This window comes from Archocentrus centrarchus, chromosome 3 (genome assembly GCF_007364275.1).
Source record: "Archocentrus centrarchus isolate MPI-CPG fArcCen1 chromosome 3, fArcCen1, whole genome shotgun sequence".
NCBI lineage: Eukaryota > Metazoa > Chordata > Actinopteri > Cichliformes > Cichlidae > Archocentrus > Archocentrus centrarchus.
In genome coordinates, this window is record NC_044348.1 from 24,647,704 (window position 1) to 24,666,458 (window position 18,755).

An 18,755-nucleotide genomic window follows, 5' to 3' on the forward strand; every position below is an offset into this window, starting at 1 on the left:
AACAAAAAAAAAAAAACAACAACAACAACTCTCCACAAAGGCTCTTTGGAATAATAATAAGCGCAGCTCAGCTGACATGTTACCCGAGGTGTTTGTTCCAAGATCTGATATGATATTGAGTGAAATAAAAAGTGTGAACAGGATTCATCATAGATTCCCACATTGTCCGACATGATGTGTCTCAGCAGGCCTGAACATAGATTGCGGTTCACACATGAACCTGTCCTACAGTGTAGTTATTCTCCTCCCCTCTCTTTTTTGATTGTGGTGCTGGATAGAGACACATTAATCAGAGTCATCTGGCCTTGTTTGTTCTCTATACCCTTCCTCTGTTCTTGCACTCTCTCTGTATTTGATCTCGCTTTCTGTCTGGTTTTGACTTTCCCTTCTCTTTTTCCCGTTCTCACATATCTGCTTATGACTTTCTCTGACTGTGCAGTTTTGTGTCACTTATGTGAACACAGTATCTTCTAAAGGGCAGAGTCCGATATTTTATAGCGTCCTTGACAACTGAAGCAAGAGAAAATATATCCTATATGTACAATACAGGGTGCAAGGGGCAAAAAATTTCACTTGACGTACATCCACATACTGTACCTTAAAGAAGACAATTTTTTAAACATATTGCAATAAATTGCCATTAGTATGTATGGAGGAGGTAGGAGAGAGGTACAGCAGTGAGTGTCTGCAAACAGAAATCACAGATATATCATAGTTTGGGGCTGCATTTCAGTCAGTGGTGTGGGGAATTATGAATGTATGAACGTAAAACACAGACAGATTTTGATCCACCGTGTAATACCATCTGGAAAGCATCTGAGTGGCAGAAGCTTCATTTTCAGCATGACAATGATCCCAAACACACTGCTAATGAAGTGAAAGCATACCTGGACAGAAAAACACATAATAGAACACTCCCCAGAACCTGAACCTCAGTGGGCCCAGACCTTACTGAATCAGTGTGGGACCATGTTCACAGAACAGAACAAAAGGCACCCAGCATCCAAAAAGAGCTTCGAATGTCCTCCAAGAAGCCTGGAGAACTATTCCTGAAGACTGCTTACAGAAATTAAAAGAAAATGGAAAGAGAGTCCAGCCTGTGTTGAAGAATAAATGTCATACCAAATACTGACATTAAGGTTTGTTAGAATTATACAAACTGTGTTTTTGCCTCATATCCCGTATTTCCATTTGCAGTGCTCAACAAATTTATTAGACAACCTGTCATAAAAAAAACAAGTCAACACAAATACTTAAGAAATCTGTCAAAACTTGTTTGAAACTAAAAATGATATTGTTGTTTGTTAGGCAAATAACAAACTGAATTCATGTTTTTAAACTTAGCACAAAAGTAAGGAAATGTGTGTTTGGTCAATTATTTCTTTGTTGTAACAATGCTTCTTAACAATAAATCTTACTTTTATGATTATTATTTATTTTAGTACTCATAATTGGAAGGTCAAAGTTCAACATTTTGGGAAATATGCTTAGTTGATTTTTAGATGAGAAAATTGGTTCCACTCATAAAATATCGCTGTAAATATCAGGCTGAGCAGCAAAAACAAATGAAACAAAGGCATCCTCATTATTCACTTAGTGAGAGCAAAGCTATGGTTTTGCTTTTTTTTTTTTTAGGTTTTGGATCATACAATCACCATCTATGGGTTTTTAAGAAGCATGTATTGATGATCACTCCTTCTCACTTTTGGTCTATACTACCAAGCCCGAGGGGGACGATTTAAATTTAAAAACATTGCAGTGTCGTGGTCCAGAGATGATTTTTGCTGGCTTTGCTGTAACACACCCAATTACTGCTCATGGTTCATTATGCATTCAGTGGGAGCTATGCATCTTATTGATGCAGTTAAATCTAAATAAAGATTCCACTAAAATAGATTTTTAATGAGTCATATTGGACGCATGCAGCTTTTTGTAAAGCCCTGTTCACTTTGAGTTAAACTGCGAGTGCCAAAAGTGATTAATACTCACTCTTTATACTTTGGTTTCCCTTATTTGAACTGATTCCGGAGTAAAATACAATGTATATATAGTATGTTACAGTATCATAGGGCACCCCCATAGTTCACCTGATTCAGCATGTCACCCATTCACTGAAGCCTTATTCCTCACTGCAGTAACCTGAGGCTGATTCATCCTCTGGCCCTTTGCTGCTCTTCATCCCCCCTACCCCCACCCCCATTTCTCCTCACTTTCCAGTATATCTTCACTATCTTTGTCAAATACAGGCCCCAAAAAAAACCCCAATAAATCTAAAAATATAGTCATAGAGTCTGATTTTTTTTTTTTGGCTGCATTGCATCACAAGGCCTTTATCTGCTTTTCAGTCTTTTCCGTAGCCTACTCACTGTCTTGCTGCTTTTTCAGTTCTTTTTCTGCAGCAGAAAATTTTCAGAGCATTCACAGATGGCTGCTGCCTCCATATGAATATTTGATAGCCTTCATATATCTCCCTTGAGGGTAGTAAAATATTAAAACACTTTCTGGTGGCCGTTTTGACTTTTCAGAGGCTCCAAAAGAAAAAAGGGGCTAAAAAAAAAAAAAAAAAAGATGGACTTCCTGATGAGATGGAAACTAAATCACTCTGATGTGACACTATGACTATGTTTTTAAAATGTCCTTCATTTTATAATGTATGATGCTGCTCGCTGCTGTATCTGGACAAAGTCTAGATTTTGAATCCAAGTGTTTGCATGTACGCTCTACCACACTGATCTGCCGGGGGGTTCATTAACTGTGTTTCTGAATATGCAACTATTGGGAGGGAGGATAGAGGCTGTAGAGTCCTGGGAAGTGAAATTGCTCATCTCTTTTTTCCTCTACCCTTCTCACTTACAGTAGTAGTGGGTACATTGTTTAAATCTTCTCATGTTATCTCGTGTATCTTTCAGCGGGATGCCAAAGGACAGTACCTGTTTGATCTCATCTGCCACCATCTTAACCTGCTGGAGAAAGACTACTTTGGCATTAGATATGTTGACCCAGACAAGCAGAGAGTAAGTATGAATTTTCTTAATAATAAATAATCACCTCTATAGAAAAGAAATAGAAAAGAAAGACCCACCTATTCAGCATTTAAACATTTTACAGTTGCCAAGAATCATTATCTCTAAATAAGCTTCTTAAATTGTTTAAAGTTTTTTCACTTCACCTTTAAGCTAATTTGTGGGCATAAGTTAGTTGGGTCTTTGTCCTTGAAAATCCATTTTATGCCTCTCAAAGGTGATACATCATTGTGATTCACTGGTTTAAAGGATAACACTATTCAAATGTAAATCTTAAAAGCTCTGAAGACAATACTGGGGAGCTGATGCAAGGATAAGAAAGCATTTGGGTCTATTTAAGTATTCGGGACAGGTAGGTAGGGCTGCAGATTAATAATACAAGCTGCCAAAGGGCCAACCTCTTTGACTGATGTGAATACATGTATCTATTAAAGAAGGTGATACAGTGGTAGGTGAATTTGCAGGATTTGAATTGAGTATTTCTTAATTCAACTTTTAACTGTAAATAGGATTACAAATTCTTTAAAAGGTGTCAGAAGTGTTCTTCATTTTATAATCTCCGAGGTCACTAAAGTGTTTCAGCATAGCAATAAGGCAAGGCGATATGTTGATCCTTTTCAGCCATCACCAGCAGCCCAACAAGCATGACTTTTGCACACCCTACAGCCAAGAGACCTAAATAAACTAGTCAGATGACAGATACCTAACAGCCTCTAATTAAACAAAGTCATAAGGGGAACATATGCTATTAAATGATAAGAATGCACAATTCCCGACTGGCTACACATGGTTAGTTTGCCTAGCATGGGCTCCAGGATAGTGTATGAGCTCAGAAATTTACCTTACACTGGATAATGGTGCTTTGTTGTACAGTACTTAACATCAGCAATCCCATCATATATGACTGCATTTATTAATCATACATGATGAGAATCTCTGGTGGATCTCTATGTAAATCTTTTAACGCTAGCTCAACACAATAAAAAGAAAGGAGATATTACCTTGTGGGCTATTCAGCATTGCGCTTTACACATGAATTATTTACCAAGTTGATATCTCAGGCAGAGAGAACAAAAATCCTCCAAAAAGATTGCCCCAGAAAACTAACCAACCATGGACTCGGTCAATCCCCCTTCCTTCGTAGCATCTTTTGCTACACTACGATAGCTTCAGTGCCCCATTGTCATACTGTAATTATCTCACTGATTAAAACCACTTATGAACCTTGATGTTTAGCACTCAATCAAAAAAAAAAAAAACAAAAAAAAACCCAACACTCTCCTGATTATCTTCTAAACATCTTTTTTTTCTCTGCATGGCGACTGTGTGGAGGGAGTCTAAATAAACAGAAGGCCAAGCGATGGCAGTAATTTTACTGTGCCTTCCAGCTATAGATTCCAAGTCATCATGCTCAGCTGCTGAGCAATCAGACTGACTGACAGTTTGGCAGTTACTGAATCGGTGTTCAAAGTGCTGGTCTTTACTTCTCTTTCTCTTCCCCACAGCACTGGTTGGAGTTTACAAAGTCAATCGCCAAACAAATGAAATGTAAGTGTTTAGTTTAAGATGCCTGAGTAGTTTGTGGATACTATTTTGGTTTATTCCTCTTCCAGAATGCCCAAAGTTGATTAGAATAATAAACCCTGAAAGAAATATATGTCTTCTACTCATAGCCCAGCCTCCATTCACCATGTGTTTGCGTGTCAAGTTTTACCCACCTGACCCCGCTGCCCTGAAAGAGGAAATCACCAGGTAAGACATTAAGATAGTTTAGTGGGCTCCACATGGGGAAAGGTGAGGTTTATTTATACTCTTCCTTTGTGGGAGACCATTTGTAATTCCCATCCATCCATTCGCTTCCGCTCATCCTGTTCAGGGTCGCGGGGGGGCTGGAGCCTATCCCAGCTGTCATAGGGCGAGAGGCAGGGTACACCCTGAACAGGTCGCCAGCCTGTCGCAGGGCCAACACAGAGAGACAAACAACCTTTCACACTCACATTCATGCTCTCATTCACACCTATGGGCAATTTAGTGTAGCCAGTCAAACTAACCCCAGTAAGTGCATGTCTTTGGAATGTGGGAGGAAACTGGAGTACCCGGAGGAAACCCACGCAAGCACGGGGAGAACATGCAAACTCCACACAGAGAGAGGGAGCAGCCTGGGCCAAGGTGGAATCAAACCCAGACCTTCCAGATGTTATTCTAACTGTGAGGCAGCAGTGCTAACCACTGCACCACCGTGCTGCACCGTGCTGCGTAATTTTATAAAATATAAATTTTATAATTTTGTGTCTTATACCAAATTTGCTTAAGGCAGTTTTTCATCTGAAACTTATACACAGCGATAGAGTGACACTAAACAAGTTAGACTAAAAAAGAATAGACACATTGCAGAGGTACACAGTAAAAAATGTCAGCACCAACTAATGATATTTGACTGTAAGGTGTCAGTTTTTACAACTTTTTGTCACTAATTGAGTTCTGGGGCTGATGGTGGCAGAGCTCATGTGTCTTCTTAGCCAAGTTTTGCATCTCTAGCTGACTTAAATACATTTACTACAAACAGGCAGCATGTTTCACTGATGCCATTGACGTTCATTACCTGGAAAACTTTTTTTTAACTGAATAAAAAGCAGATGTGTAAGAAAAAAGGGGTTTTAATGAACACAGAGGAGAAAAGTTGTTTGAAACTGGGGGACTTGTTTTCACTTACAAATTTCCTTCTTGCAATTTCAGAATGAAGGCCAAGCTCTCTGCCGTTATACTGAAATGGGATTGACAATCATAAAACTCAAAGAACAGAAAAAAATTACAAACACGCAATGTAGAAAATTTGCAGTATCTTTCTAGCATTTTTATTTGGAGCCCAGGGTATTAAAAAACAGAAGGCAAAAAACAAAGAGCACATTTGAGTTTCATTTTCTGTACATAAAGTCAGCCTATATTCTATCATATTTTTTGGACAATTTCTTTGCGTTTAAAGTGACAGAGTTATATCAATCATAAAAAGTGCAAGAAAAGTTTAAGACTCAAAGCAGAAGCTGAGTATAAATTACCTATTACTAAAGTTCTTACACTCAAAAATCTAAAATAAATGCTGACTCAGATCAAACCTAAATGGCAGATATAAAATAATAAAAGTCTCCACAAGAAAAAGAAGCTTTTATTGAACCAAAGGCGGCAAGGGAGACGTCTTTGTCTTCTGCCCATACTTATCTCATAAAATCCAATCAGATAATGCCTTTTATGCTTCTGTAGCTGGCTCTTACAAAATGGAAGAGGAATAAGATCATTGCAACTTAGACGAGATTATTAGGAAATAATATTTGATTTGAATAAATTATGTATCCTTTCAGTAAATGATTCTTAAGAAAAAAATTATCTGGAAAACATAATAGCCTTGTGATAGATTTTAATAGGGAATTTGGCCTCTTTGTTAATGACTGAAAATGACCCTCTAAATTATCTAAAGTCCAGTATTAAAATGGGCAAGTGGTTATGAAAGTGCAAAAGCATGCACATTTAATTTTATAAGAATGCTCAGAGCACAGTGGGCCTGTGTGCAGAGAGGATTTGAGTATTTCCTTTTTTATAAGCTGTGGTGTCATGAAGCTCTGCACCACTACTGTACTGCGTGCGGCATCTGTGACAGCTGAACAAACTGCTGTGAGGAGTGAGCCAGAGAGCTACGAAGCGCACAGATCCCTGTAAATCATATCTCTCGACTGGTTGCCACGCAATGAAACCTCTTATTTGCAATCCAGCTCTTTTTGATAGACCAGAGCACCGGCAAGGCAGAGCTCCTCCATCTTCATCCATCTGTTCCGACTGGAGGCTTTTACAGACGCACAAATACATAGCAGACAAACAAAAATATCTCCAGTTATTACCAGTTATTTCACAGCAGTCCTGCGTTTGTGTGTTCTAAAGGAAACATAGGCACTATGCAAGATTTTGTAACCAATGAGGTGGCAAAGCTAGCAGAAGTTACATAAAAATGAACCCTGTATGAAACTTGCACACATTACAACACGTAATAACCTCTATAATGTAAAATGCTCAATATCCAAACTTTTGCACAGCAGTGCTTAACAATGCTATGCTATTTATTGCTTTGCTGCTTGGAGAGAAGCAGAATCACAGCCGAATGAAATAATCCAGGGTGAGCAAACTGACAGACAGGAATATCTGGATGTTGTAGAAGAGACCAGAAGATAAACTTGTACCCAGAAGGTTTCTGCATGAACCTGCAATCATATTTTAAATCAATCTCGGTTCCCAAAATGATTATGCATATGCTCAAGCATGACAGACTGGTAACCTGTCCATGGTGTGCCGCATCTCTCGCCCTCTTCAGCTGTTCCACGAGCATGTGGGGAGACTGAATGGATGGCCAGTACAGTTTGGAAGAATAGACAGAAGATGATGAATCATTTTTCTTATAAATTGTGTTGTGAGTTAATGAAAAATGGATTGGGAAAAGTCCAAAGAGTAATTTCAGAAGTTTTCATAAGTTACATTTACATATTTTACATTTCAGTATGTAGAGCTACAAGGTTACTTACTCATAGTAACCACAGACATACCATCTAAGGTCACCTTAAGATACTCATGTCATAATCTATCATCATGTCTTTCACTGTAAACTATTTATAGAAGTCAGCCTCAGGTCTTATTAGGTACTCACAAAATTTCATCTTCTAACAGTGTTTTCCCTTACATGCAGCATCAAGAGACACTCTAAATTGTAAATAGATAGATGTCCTATATTAATAATTACCCAAATCAGTTTCTCTGTGTTCCACTCCACAGATATCTCGTCTTCCTGCAGGTTAAGAGGGATCTCTACCATGGTCGCCTCCTGTGCAAGACATCAGATGCAGCTCTGCTGGCTGCCTACATATTACAAGGTATGACAAATACCTTTTTTCATAAGATGAGCATGTTTAACCATACTATATACATGCTTTGTTGTGCGGGTGTGTGCAAATGTGTGAGCAGAGCATGTTTAAAATATGAACACTCATACAAATCATGTTGTTGTTGAAGGAGGGGATCTGAGTTGAAAAGCAACTTAGACGCACCCAATGTTAGAAAAAACAACAGATTAAAAAGTTTACATAAATCGGAGAGTTTTTTTTTTACAAAAAGAGCTGATTCTCTTTGGTTCCTCTGGGTGTCAGACTCATTAACACGCAGAAGGGTGGGATACATTAAGAAACAGTTTCCCTGTCACACACACTACCAAACAGCTATCCTTCCAAGATTTTGTCTCTTAGACATTCCCTGAATCGAAATGTTCCCTGTGTCTCTTTGTGCTCCTACAGTAAATAACACAAACCAGTGTGCCCTAGAAGGCAGCCATTAACAAAATGTGCAATGCACACTAAAATAATCTACATGGATGAACAGTCCAATAGGCCATAAAATAATCATGCAGTAAATTTAAAAGTGTTAAAGAAACCAAAACATGTTTTAGATTTTAGATTCTTCAAAGGAGTCACCTTTGCACACTCTTGGCATTCTCTCAATCAGCTTCATGAGGTAATCCCCTGAAATGGTTTTCCAACAGTCTCCCAGAGTTCTCAGAGGTGCTGAGCACTTTTTGGCTGTTGTACCTTCACTCTGCGGTCCAACTCATCCCAAACCATCTCAACTGGGTTTAGATCAGGTGATTGTGGAGGCCATGTCATCTGATGCATCACCCTCTTTCTTAGTCAAATATCTCTTACATAGCCTGGAGGTGTGTTTGGGATCATTGTCCTGTTGAAAAACAGATGATGGTCCCACTAAGTGCAAACCAGATGGGATGGCATGTCACTGCAGAATGCTGTGGTAGCCAAGCTGGTTGAGTGTGCCTTGGATTTTGAATAAATTGCCAACAGTATCACCAGCAAAGCACATTAAGAGGGCGAGAGATTCAAGAAATTAACTCTTGACAAGGTACGGCTGTTAACTGAAAGTCATTCCAGGTAACTACCTCAAAAAGCTGACTGAGAAAATGCTATGATTTGCAAAGCTGTCATCTAAGCAAGGGGTGCCTACTTTCAAGAATCTAAAATATAAAACATATTCTGGTTTGTTTAATACTTTTTTGTTTAGTAAATAATTCCATATGTATTTCTTCATAGTTTGGATGACTTTAGTATTAATCCACAATGCAGACAATTTTAAATAATGAAAAACCACTGAATTAAAAGGTTTGCCTAAACTTTTGACTGGTACTATATATATATAGTGGCAACATATATAATTAGAAACATTTAACATAGCGCCTACATTTATGGTGGATCTACTTTCACAAATATTACAACAGCTCTGATGAAACTCACATTCTATGAGTATGCTTTGCAGATTTTTAAGCATGTTTTAGGGCATTTATTGTCTTTATACTCACTTTAAGTCTGTCTTCTTTCTTGGGTGGGGGTGGGAGGGTGCTGTGAAGGCCAATCTAGGAATAACAACTATTCCATGAGGATTTTCCACCAGTGAGGCAAGCTTTCCACCATCTGAGGTGGCATGTAATCACCAATAGGGACACCCTTTCTCTGAAAAAGCCTGTAACTAGCCAGAGTCCCCCTTCATAACATAGAAGGATCATATTCTGAAAAAGGAATCAGGAAGAAGAGCACAAGCCTGGTCTCATCTCAGATCACTTAACTTGCAATGTGCAGAAATTTTGTTATGGAAATTTTGCACAATTATGTTAACAAAAATTGAAAAATATTACTGCCTACACTGGCTTTAACTAAATTAGCATAACTGTCTCATACTATATATAGTGGCAACACATATAATTAGTAACATTTAACATAATGCCTACATTTATGGTAGATCTACTTTCACAAATATTACAACAGCTCAGATGCAAAGCATACTCATAGAATGTGAGTATCAATCAATCCTTGAGACTCAAATAATAGATTTTAAAGTTTCAATTAATAAATTACACAAAGCTCTTTTTTTATTTATTACATTACGTGGATCTTTGCTTTGATGTTGAAGCTTCTTTCTTACTCAGAATAAACATTAATTGATGTATTTTTGTGAAAAAAACCTTTTATCTTTTTACTACTGTTTTTACTACTGTTATTTTAAAGAACATTTTTTCAATATCGTGTACTCAGGCTTGAACTCTTTTTTTCTGGCAAGGCCAACCACATAAAAGAGCTAAAGTCAAACATGTCTATTGGTACAATAGTTGAAAGCAACATAAATTGAAATAACTCTGAGTAAAAGAAATTAGTTTTTATGTCAACACTGATGAAGTGAAAAATATATTTAACACTCTTTTCTGTGCGGCATTTACATTTTTTTTTTTTTTAGTTTTACTACTACTGCAGCAGGCAATACAAATTAGGTCCTCTTTGCATATTATTATTAGCACTCGTGGTCAGAGATATACTGGGCAGCAGGGCACAGATTATAGTCCCTCAATATTGTCAACATATTTCCTGTCTGTGCATGAATACTTAACTTGCACAATTTATGTTTAAACTGAGCAAATATGACCAACCCTCTTGCCCATCACTGAACTGTGTGATTGAGAAATGTAAAAACTTGTGTTTGAAAGTTCAAGTCACAAAACAAATGGTTTTGTGGGTATTCAAAATACTCTTGGGATTTGACTCTATATTCAGTTATGATCGGTCATTTCTTGATTCCTTACATTGGTTAAAGGGTCTTAGATCACAAAAAAGTGACTCGTGGGGCAGCTGTTAGCACATACACCACGCACTTCATCACAGCAACAATCACTGGTTCAATTCCACCTCTGGTCTTTCCCCTTAGCTTTACCTATCAATTAAAGGCAAGGCAAGAAGCCAGACATAAAATTGTTAAAAACAAAAAGTCATCCTTTTCTTTTATTTCTTCCTTTTTCATTTTCCAGCTGAAATTGGTGACTATGACCCTGGGAAACACCCAGAGGGCTACAGCTCCAAGTTTCAGTTCTTCCCCAAACACTCAGAGAAGCTGGAGCGGCGAATTGCTGACATCCACAAGACTGAGCTGATGTAAGGTGGCAACAGTCCAGATCCCTGTGTACCTGTGTATCTTCCTTCAGTTCTATCAGAAACAGGGTGCAGGCATCGCAGGATCATACCTAACTTACAGCACCGATGCAGTGAACTAATCTACATAATCTTCAGATCACCATATGACAACAGTGGCATTCTTCTTTATCAATACATTAAAAGCAGTGACGTAGAGGAACATATGGTACAAAGATTTTTAAGGATGCTTCCAAAAAATAAACATCTGAGTGTCCTTTTTTAATTAATAAAGTGCATACACAGTTTCTGCATGAGTACTTGGCAGGTAGTAATTTTGGGGGGGGGTTGCTGCTGTTCTCTGGATTTAGACTGACTCGTTACTCTAAGACCATCTTAGTGATGTTGAGATGTTGAGTTCAGGACTTTGCACGTGAAGATAGTTTTGTGAAATTCAACTATATGTTTGGGGCTGTTGCAGCAGAAGAAAAACTGGGAGATGTCAGGAGCCTTGCAGACAGTAGAAAATCTAATCAACTAAACAGCTCCATAGTATTTCATACTTACTGTACATACAGTACACAAATCTGAGGTGGACACTGGCACTGGGTATAGATTTAATCCTACACTGCCCTCTGTTGCTCATTTCCTTCCCATAATTAAATGCATGTTCTAGAGTTAAGTGTTATCACAGGAAAAAAGTTGTCATTAAAACATTTTGCATATGAATAACAGTGCTGACATAACTGAAGATTACAGAGTAGATGAAGGGGTGAATTTTGCTAAGATACAAGAACCCTGTGTGTGGCAAAAGGATAATGGAGTTAATTCAGGTTCATACACACTGCCTGAGTGGAAGCAAAGAGCTACAGCTACAGTACATTCTCCACTCGACCTAATGTGACTCATACACTAGTTTCGTCAAGGATTATTAATAGAAGAAAGTACGGACAGCAGATTGATTTATAAGCCTTACATTCCTGTGGTCAGTACAACAGCTGTTAGAACATTAGTCACTGCTTTAAAGTTTGATCTGCAAGACTAAAAACTGAATTAAGCTTTTGTTCAATTCTTTACACACCGTCAACAGATTTGATTATGTATCCCTGATCTTCTCAGGTTACAGCCTGGAAGCTAAGATTGAGATATTTTGCAGCTTTTAGTTGCACAGGTGATATGAGTCTTTTGGATTAATAAACATGCTGTGTGCTTTATTCTTGTAATGACAAGGGCTTAAATTCAAGGTATTTATAAAGTCTTTGGTTTATTTATTATAAATTAACATAGACTTCAAATAAGTCTGTGTGTGTGTGTTAATGAGTAAAACATTGTGACAGAAGTCAGTACGTTGACTTTATTTATCTATTTTTTTTCCTCAGTGGTCAGACTCCTGAAACATCAGAGCTCAACTTCCTCCAGAAGGCTCAGATGTTGGAGACGTATGGAGTGGACCCACATCCATGCAAGGTTGTTATTACAAAGGAAACTTAAAGAGAACCCTAACATGAATGATTGAATATTACTGTGCCTTAAAATGCTGGCTCTCTTTCTTTTTTCTTTTTATTTAAAAAACAAACAAACAAACATGGATGTGCCTGTCAGGATGTGTCTGGGAACCCAGCTTTTCTGGCTTTCACCCCTTTTGGATTCACTGTGCTGCAAGGAAATAGAAGGGTTCACTTACTCAAATGGTAAGTAGGGATGAAAGGCTGAAATTTTACATGATAATAATATTCAAATCAAAGGTCTGTACTAGCAAGACGTTGCTTTTATTTTTACCAGAAATGAAATAAAAACTGCCCATTACTTCTAAAACAAGTTGAACATATATCCTCTGAATTAACAGCTTGAGCAAAAGTTTGAGCACTAACAAACTTTAACATTTAAACTTTTATGCACACATACAAGCAACTTAAAATATATCAGATACAGTCCACTTCAAAATTACTTCATTGCTTTAGATTGTGTTGTTTAAAGGGCCAGAAAAGGACAAATAAAATCCTGCACTTAATGCAATTTCATGCATTGCTAAAAAAAAAAAAAACCACACACACACAAAGTAAAGTACAAATTGAAATGTGAGTCCAAAGGAAAATAAAAGAAACCAGTGATCCATGCAAGAAGATAACAGTAACCTTTTTAAGAGAGCAGCGCAAGCTGTGAAGTTTTCACAGCATCTGACTTGTTTTGCTGTTTCCAAATCAGCTTTTCAACTCTTGTTGATTATTCTTGTAATTTTCTGTCTGTAATCAATGTGTCTAGACTTTTCAACACAGAAATGAATCACTGTTAGCCCTATTCATTTACCTTCAGCCACTATTAATATTTTAAAACCTTTATTCATTTATGTCTCTCCCTTCTTTCGCTCACTTTCTTCCCTATTCTTCCTGCTCTGATATCTCTGTTATTCTGTTTGGTCTGTCTGTGTATCTCAGGGAGGAGGTGACCAAACTGAAGTTTGAAGCAAAGACATTCCATATATATGCAAATCAGAAAGAGGTATGTGCATTCATTATTAAAACACTGCCTATTCTTGCCTGTGGAGCTCAGGAAGTTAAATGAGTGCAGCCGTGTTTTATGCATGGAGACGCTGCCTCTGTGGAGCCAGTGTACTCTATTCTTAATGCAGAAGTAAACGGGGAAGGATCTGACAAAAATGTATGCCACCCATGGGTTTTAGCAGACAAAAGAGTAAAATCAAGGCACTGTGTGAGAGGTGTTTGATGTTTAGATTAGAGGAATTATTTGTTGTGGGTTTGCTTTGGTTGACTGGTTACAGTGCCCTTTAGCCAAGAGTGGAAAAGTCTTTAGAATCTATACAGACACCTTCTCATATCCTGAAACTCAACATAAACTTTGGCTTAAAGGAGAATGTAAAGCCTTTAGATAATAAAAATTCTGGTTTCCATCGCAAATACGTGTTAATATACTGGACTTGTTACAGGATAAGAAGATCATACTGACTTACTTTGCACCTACACCAGAGGCCTGCAAGCATCTTTGGAAGTGTGGAGTTGAGAATCAGGCTTTCTATAAGTGAGTCAAAGGACAAACAAAAGTTGAGGTCAGAATAGACATCTTTAAGCTAATTATTGTGTTTATGATTTTTCACTCACAGGCTGGAGAAGTCGAGTCAAGTCCGAACTGTGTCCAGTAGTAATCTCTTCTTCAAGGGTAGTCGCTTTAGATACAGGTATCAACAAGCACAGTGTGTTTGATATAAATTATAGATGCATGATATGGGAATATTAAGTAACCTTTTTTTTTAGCGAGTTTTATTTTGGGAGTTTTTCTAGAACTCCTGTGGTATTGCAGTGCTTGCCTTAGTGGTCACATGTTGTGTTTTTTTCTTTTTTTTTTTTTTTTACATATAATTTGATTTTCTCTGGTTTTTTTTAGTGGAAAGGTTGCAAAAGAAGTAATGGAACAAAGTGCCAAAATTAAGAGGGACCCCCCGGAGATCCACAGGTAACAATAGTACATTGATTCAATATATAACTTACTGCTTAAGCTCTGTAAACATTTGCATGTGTTTGTGTGTGGCTTTATGCATGTATGTGTTTTCTCCCAGGGCTGGTATGGTGCCGAGTAGGAGTTGTCCATCCATCACCCACGGCCCTCGTCTGACAAGTGTACCAAGGACCCGACGGAGAGCTGTGCACATTTCCATTATGGAAGGTAAACCACACACACACACACACACACACGAGCAGAGTGTAGCTGAAGCACTCAATGTCTTGATGGAGATCATGTGAGTCAGTCCTCAGACTGCTAAACAATATATGCATTGGCAAGTGCGTAAAAAGATGCCTGTCACAGTGGAAGCACATAAGTCATCAAATGCATCTTAGTCCAGTAGTTCCTAACCTTTTTGTCTGATGTACTGCTGGAGTCCTTTTATATGAATGTAGGTAGACCTTTATCACGCTTTTCATACTGCAAAACTGCCTATTGGCTGGGTCAGCCATGTAAAGACACTTTTAGCAAATTATTTCGGTCACTTATCCAACTACTATTTATTCAGTACTTTAAGCTAAGTAGCCTATTAGCTACGCTTTTATTTCTATCAATAGTTTATTAATTTATATTATTTCAAATTTTTATCAATTACTTTTAACAGTTTTAGAAGTGCTTTTGTTCTAGCTAACTATTTAGAATCATTTGGCTATACTTTGGGCTGTTTAACCAATAATTTTAACTAGTACATGCACATGCTGCGGTATTGCTTGGTCAGTGATTTCAGTCCATTGTTAGGTGGCTGCTAGGCAACATACTGACATCATAATATATCACACATAATGACAGTTTTATGTGTAATTTAGATGTTATCATCATGAAATACAAATGATACAATGCTTTTATAAGGTGTTATAAGTGTATAAATGCTACAAATGGGTCATTTTAGCCTGTTGGTTGGTGGTTGCTTGGCAACATGATGACATCATAATATCTATAGATAAGGGGTGGCTGTGACTCAGGTGGTAGAGCAGGTCATCTGCCAACCGGAAAGTCCGTGGACAATCCCCGGCTCCTCCAGTCCATATGTTGAAGCATCCTTGAGCAAGATACAGAACTCTGAGTTGCCCCCAGTGCATCCATTGGAGTGTAAGTGTGTGTGTGAATGTTAGATAAATCACTTAGGTATAAATAAAAGTACATATGAATGTGTTTGTGATTGAGTGAATGAGACTTCTATTAGAAAGTGTTTTAAGTATTCAAACTGAGTAGAAATGCGCTTCAGTCTTCTTTTTCTTCTTCTTTCGGCTGCTTCCTTTAAGAGTCACCATAGCAGATCATCTGTCTCCATCTAACCCTATCTCTAGCATCCTCCTCTGTTATACCAACCTTCTGCATGTCCTCCTTCACTACATCTATGAATCTTCTCTGTGGTCTTCCTCTTTTCCTCCAGCATAGAAGCTCCATACTCAACACTTTTTGTCCAGTATATCCATTAGATCTCCTCTGCACATTTTCTCCATCATGCTTTTTTTTTTTTCTTGTCTAAACATATAAAGCATTCCCAGTTAGCCCATGTCTTAACTAGCCATCTAAACTCTTTAGCTAAACTGATAGCTGCTTTTCATTAAATATTTGGACCTAGTGTTAACTACCTCAAAATGTGGAATTTTGTTATTCTTTTATATCAAATAATTTTTTGAATTAGTTTACAGATTTCACAGTCTCTATTCACTGAATCCTCTGGCAGCTGTTATAGTAATGCTCTGGGGTATCAGTGCCCCAGGCATATAAGGAATCACCATCTTATGCCTTGAGATTTGATTTGCTGTGGATTGCACAGCTATAGCACAACATATTTGTGATCCTTTATAACACTAGCATACATACCTGAATACCCGCATGGTGAAAATAGCACAATTTAAGTACGTTTTCCATGTGAACAGCCTATCTACTTGCAAATGTCAGTCATTCTCTGTATTTCTGTGATATCTCACTCTTTCTCTGATGGGTGTGCTTTATTGAAAACTGTACACACTGTAGTGCCCATCAGCAACTGGCCTCAGGTATTATTTTGACATGAGAAAGCCATCCTGTCAGTTTATAAAGGGCACTTACCATCCCGTCTTTCCTCCAACAGGCTATTAACCTTTTGCCAATGCTGCCACTGAGAGTAAGTTTACTCTTTGCTGATCAGCCTTAGTCACACTAATAAACTTACAGCACAGTCTGTTCACAATGGCAAAAAGAAAAAAAAAAAGTCTTTTGTCAAACTAGCCTCCATTCTTGTCCTGGACTTAGCAAACAGGCTCTGACATTGCACCCCAGTGTATCAACAGTGAAACAAACCCCCTGTGTTTTGTCGTGTTGCTATATTTGCACTGGTATTTCAACTGGTAATAATATCTCAGGCTGAAAAAAGCTCCTGCTGTCAGGGACCATGCTGTGTGTGTCACAGCCGACAGCAGGAGGGAAGGTCGAGGTGAACTGTAGCACAAGTGGACCACATTCCCGGGCCTTGTCTTTCACTCTCTGACTGTCTTTCTATTTATCTACCACTGTCAGCCTGCCTGTCGGCATGTGGCAGCTTACTGCAGAGAAGGGAGTGCTGCTTAGCTAGACCCGCCAGAGTTGGAGACAGAGAGACAGCAGAAAGGCAGAGAACGAAGAGGAAGTTTTAAGATTTATAAAGCGAAAGGACAGCAGCTTAAAGCGTGTTGAAACACAGTTAAGAGTAGGCAAGTGCTTTTGCTGTTGTTTAATCATGGTAAAGTGTCTGATCCGGATCAAGACCAAGGTGAATGTTCACCTGCGTATGATCAACCATTGTTATCGGGATGTGAAGGTGCGTGTGCTGTCTCTGGGGCCCAGGCTTTTGGGCAAGGCTCTGGGAGTCCTACCACTTCTCCCTGCTCTACCGGGGGGCTCTTCAGCCTCAGGCTCTGGACCTGGGTTGAGACAGGAGTCCAGGACCCCTTCCAGACTAGCTGTCCCTCCCCAGTTATATGGCTACAGCCCAGCAGGCAGTCGTACAGGTAAAAATCAAGGCTGGTTTTGTCAGATTCGATTATGGAGTGCTGGGTTTCTGTGGTTGCAGGATTTATAGAAGGTTGAACCTACTGTATATTTCAAAACATTACAGCAATGAGAGATTGTGTGAGATATTGTTGAAGTCTAATGTGGTGGAAAGCTTACACTGTCATGAACCTCCAGAGAACAGCTGCTGGGATGTTGTGAGAGCTGAGTAAGTTCCTAGAGGACGTCAGTCTCGTGTTGCATGTTTACTTTAACATCACAGCTGCCATTTGTATTTATTTCTTTATATATAGATTACATGATGGGAGGACACGATCATTTTCTACTCCATAAGTTGTGAAAACCTACCCATTAAAAACAAATAAGGCTTCCCTTATGACTATATTAGCATATGAAATATCAGCACAGTGTTAAAGACAGCACAAGTGTACCTTAATATTCTGGTAGCTCAGCAAGCCAGGCTCCAGAGGCTTATAGAAACTCTGCTTCAGAACTAATTAATAAGGAACAGATGAACATAATTTCCCTTTAGACCTCCTCTTTTATGTACTATAAGGGGCAGGTTCTAATAATAAGCATGTCTTTTCCGAGCATCTACTAACTAGGTGGCTAATCATGAGCAATTATTAATCACTGCATGCTGTTCATACCTAGAAAACCTGCTTATCCAACACTATGCCACCTACATGTGTTGACTTATTATCATGAAGATACAGCTGTTACTTCCAACATTACCAGATCAGCCCACGCAAACAACATGATGGATAGCCCATGTTAGTTGCCCATTCTAGGTTCTTTTAATAACACTTGTTTTCAGAACAGAAAACACAATACAAAATCATGACTTTGATGAGTGTAGGCACAAATTAAAAATATTATTATGAACTACATCTATCAATAACAGAGGAAAACAAAGATATTAAGATATTGTTTCCATCTGTTATTGCTTAACTGTTTAGTGCATTTCATGAAAAATAGTCATGAGATTAATTTTATTTAATCCTCATTTAATTTTAGTGCCTAAAACGTTTCACAATTCTGGATTCTGACGTGCTAACACGTTAGCGCATTATAGGCTTCAACATATTGTACATTTCTAAGGGAGGTGAGAATGAACCAATTTATTTCCAGGTAATTCCCAGTTTGTTCTACTGTATTTTGGGAAAATTACTGGTACTACTACTGGTTTAGTGGTTAACACATGAAAGATCCCATAGTTCAAGACCAGGAGGAGACACAAACCTTTTGT

The 18,755-nt window shown here is 38.3% G+C and overlaps 1 protein-coding gene across 1 annotated transcript in view; it reads left to right on the plus strand.

Moving 5' to 3' along the window:
* LOC115776066 (FERM domain-containing protein 5-like) overlaps nt 1–18,755 on the plus strand; it is an 84,726-nt gene that overhangs the window by 64,105 nt on the left and 1,866 nt on the right. Inside the window, exons 2-13 of the mRNA XM_030723683.1 lie at nt 2,910–3,014; nt 4,529–4,571; nt 4,697–4,775; nt 7,836–7,933; nt 10,915–11,038; nt 12,394–12,481; nt 12,617–12,705; nt 13,450–13,513; nt 13,959–14,050; nt 14,133–14,207; nt 14,414–14,482; nt 14,586–14,692. Coding sequence (XP_030579543.1) covers nt 2,910–3,014; nt 4,529–4,571; nt 4,697–4,775; nt 7,836–7,933; nt 10,915–11,038; nt 12,394–12,481; nt 12,617–12,705; nt 13,450–13,513; nt 13,959–14,050; nt 14,133–14,207; nt 14,414–14,482; nt 14,586–14,692 — 1,033 coding nt within the window. The remainder of the gene's footprint in view (nt 1–2,909; nt 3,015–4,528; nt 4,572–4,696; nt 4,776–7,835; nt 7,934–10,914; nt 11,039–12,393; nt 12,482–12,616; nt 12,706–13,449; nt 13,514–13,958; nt 14,051–14,132; nt 14,208–14,413; nt 14,483–14,585; nt 14,693–18,755) is intronic.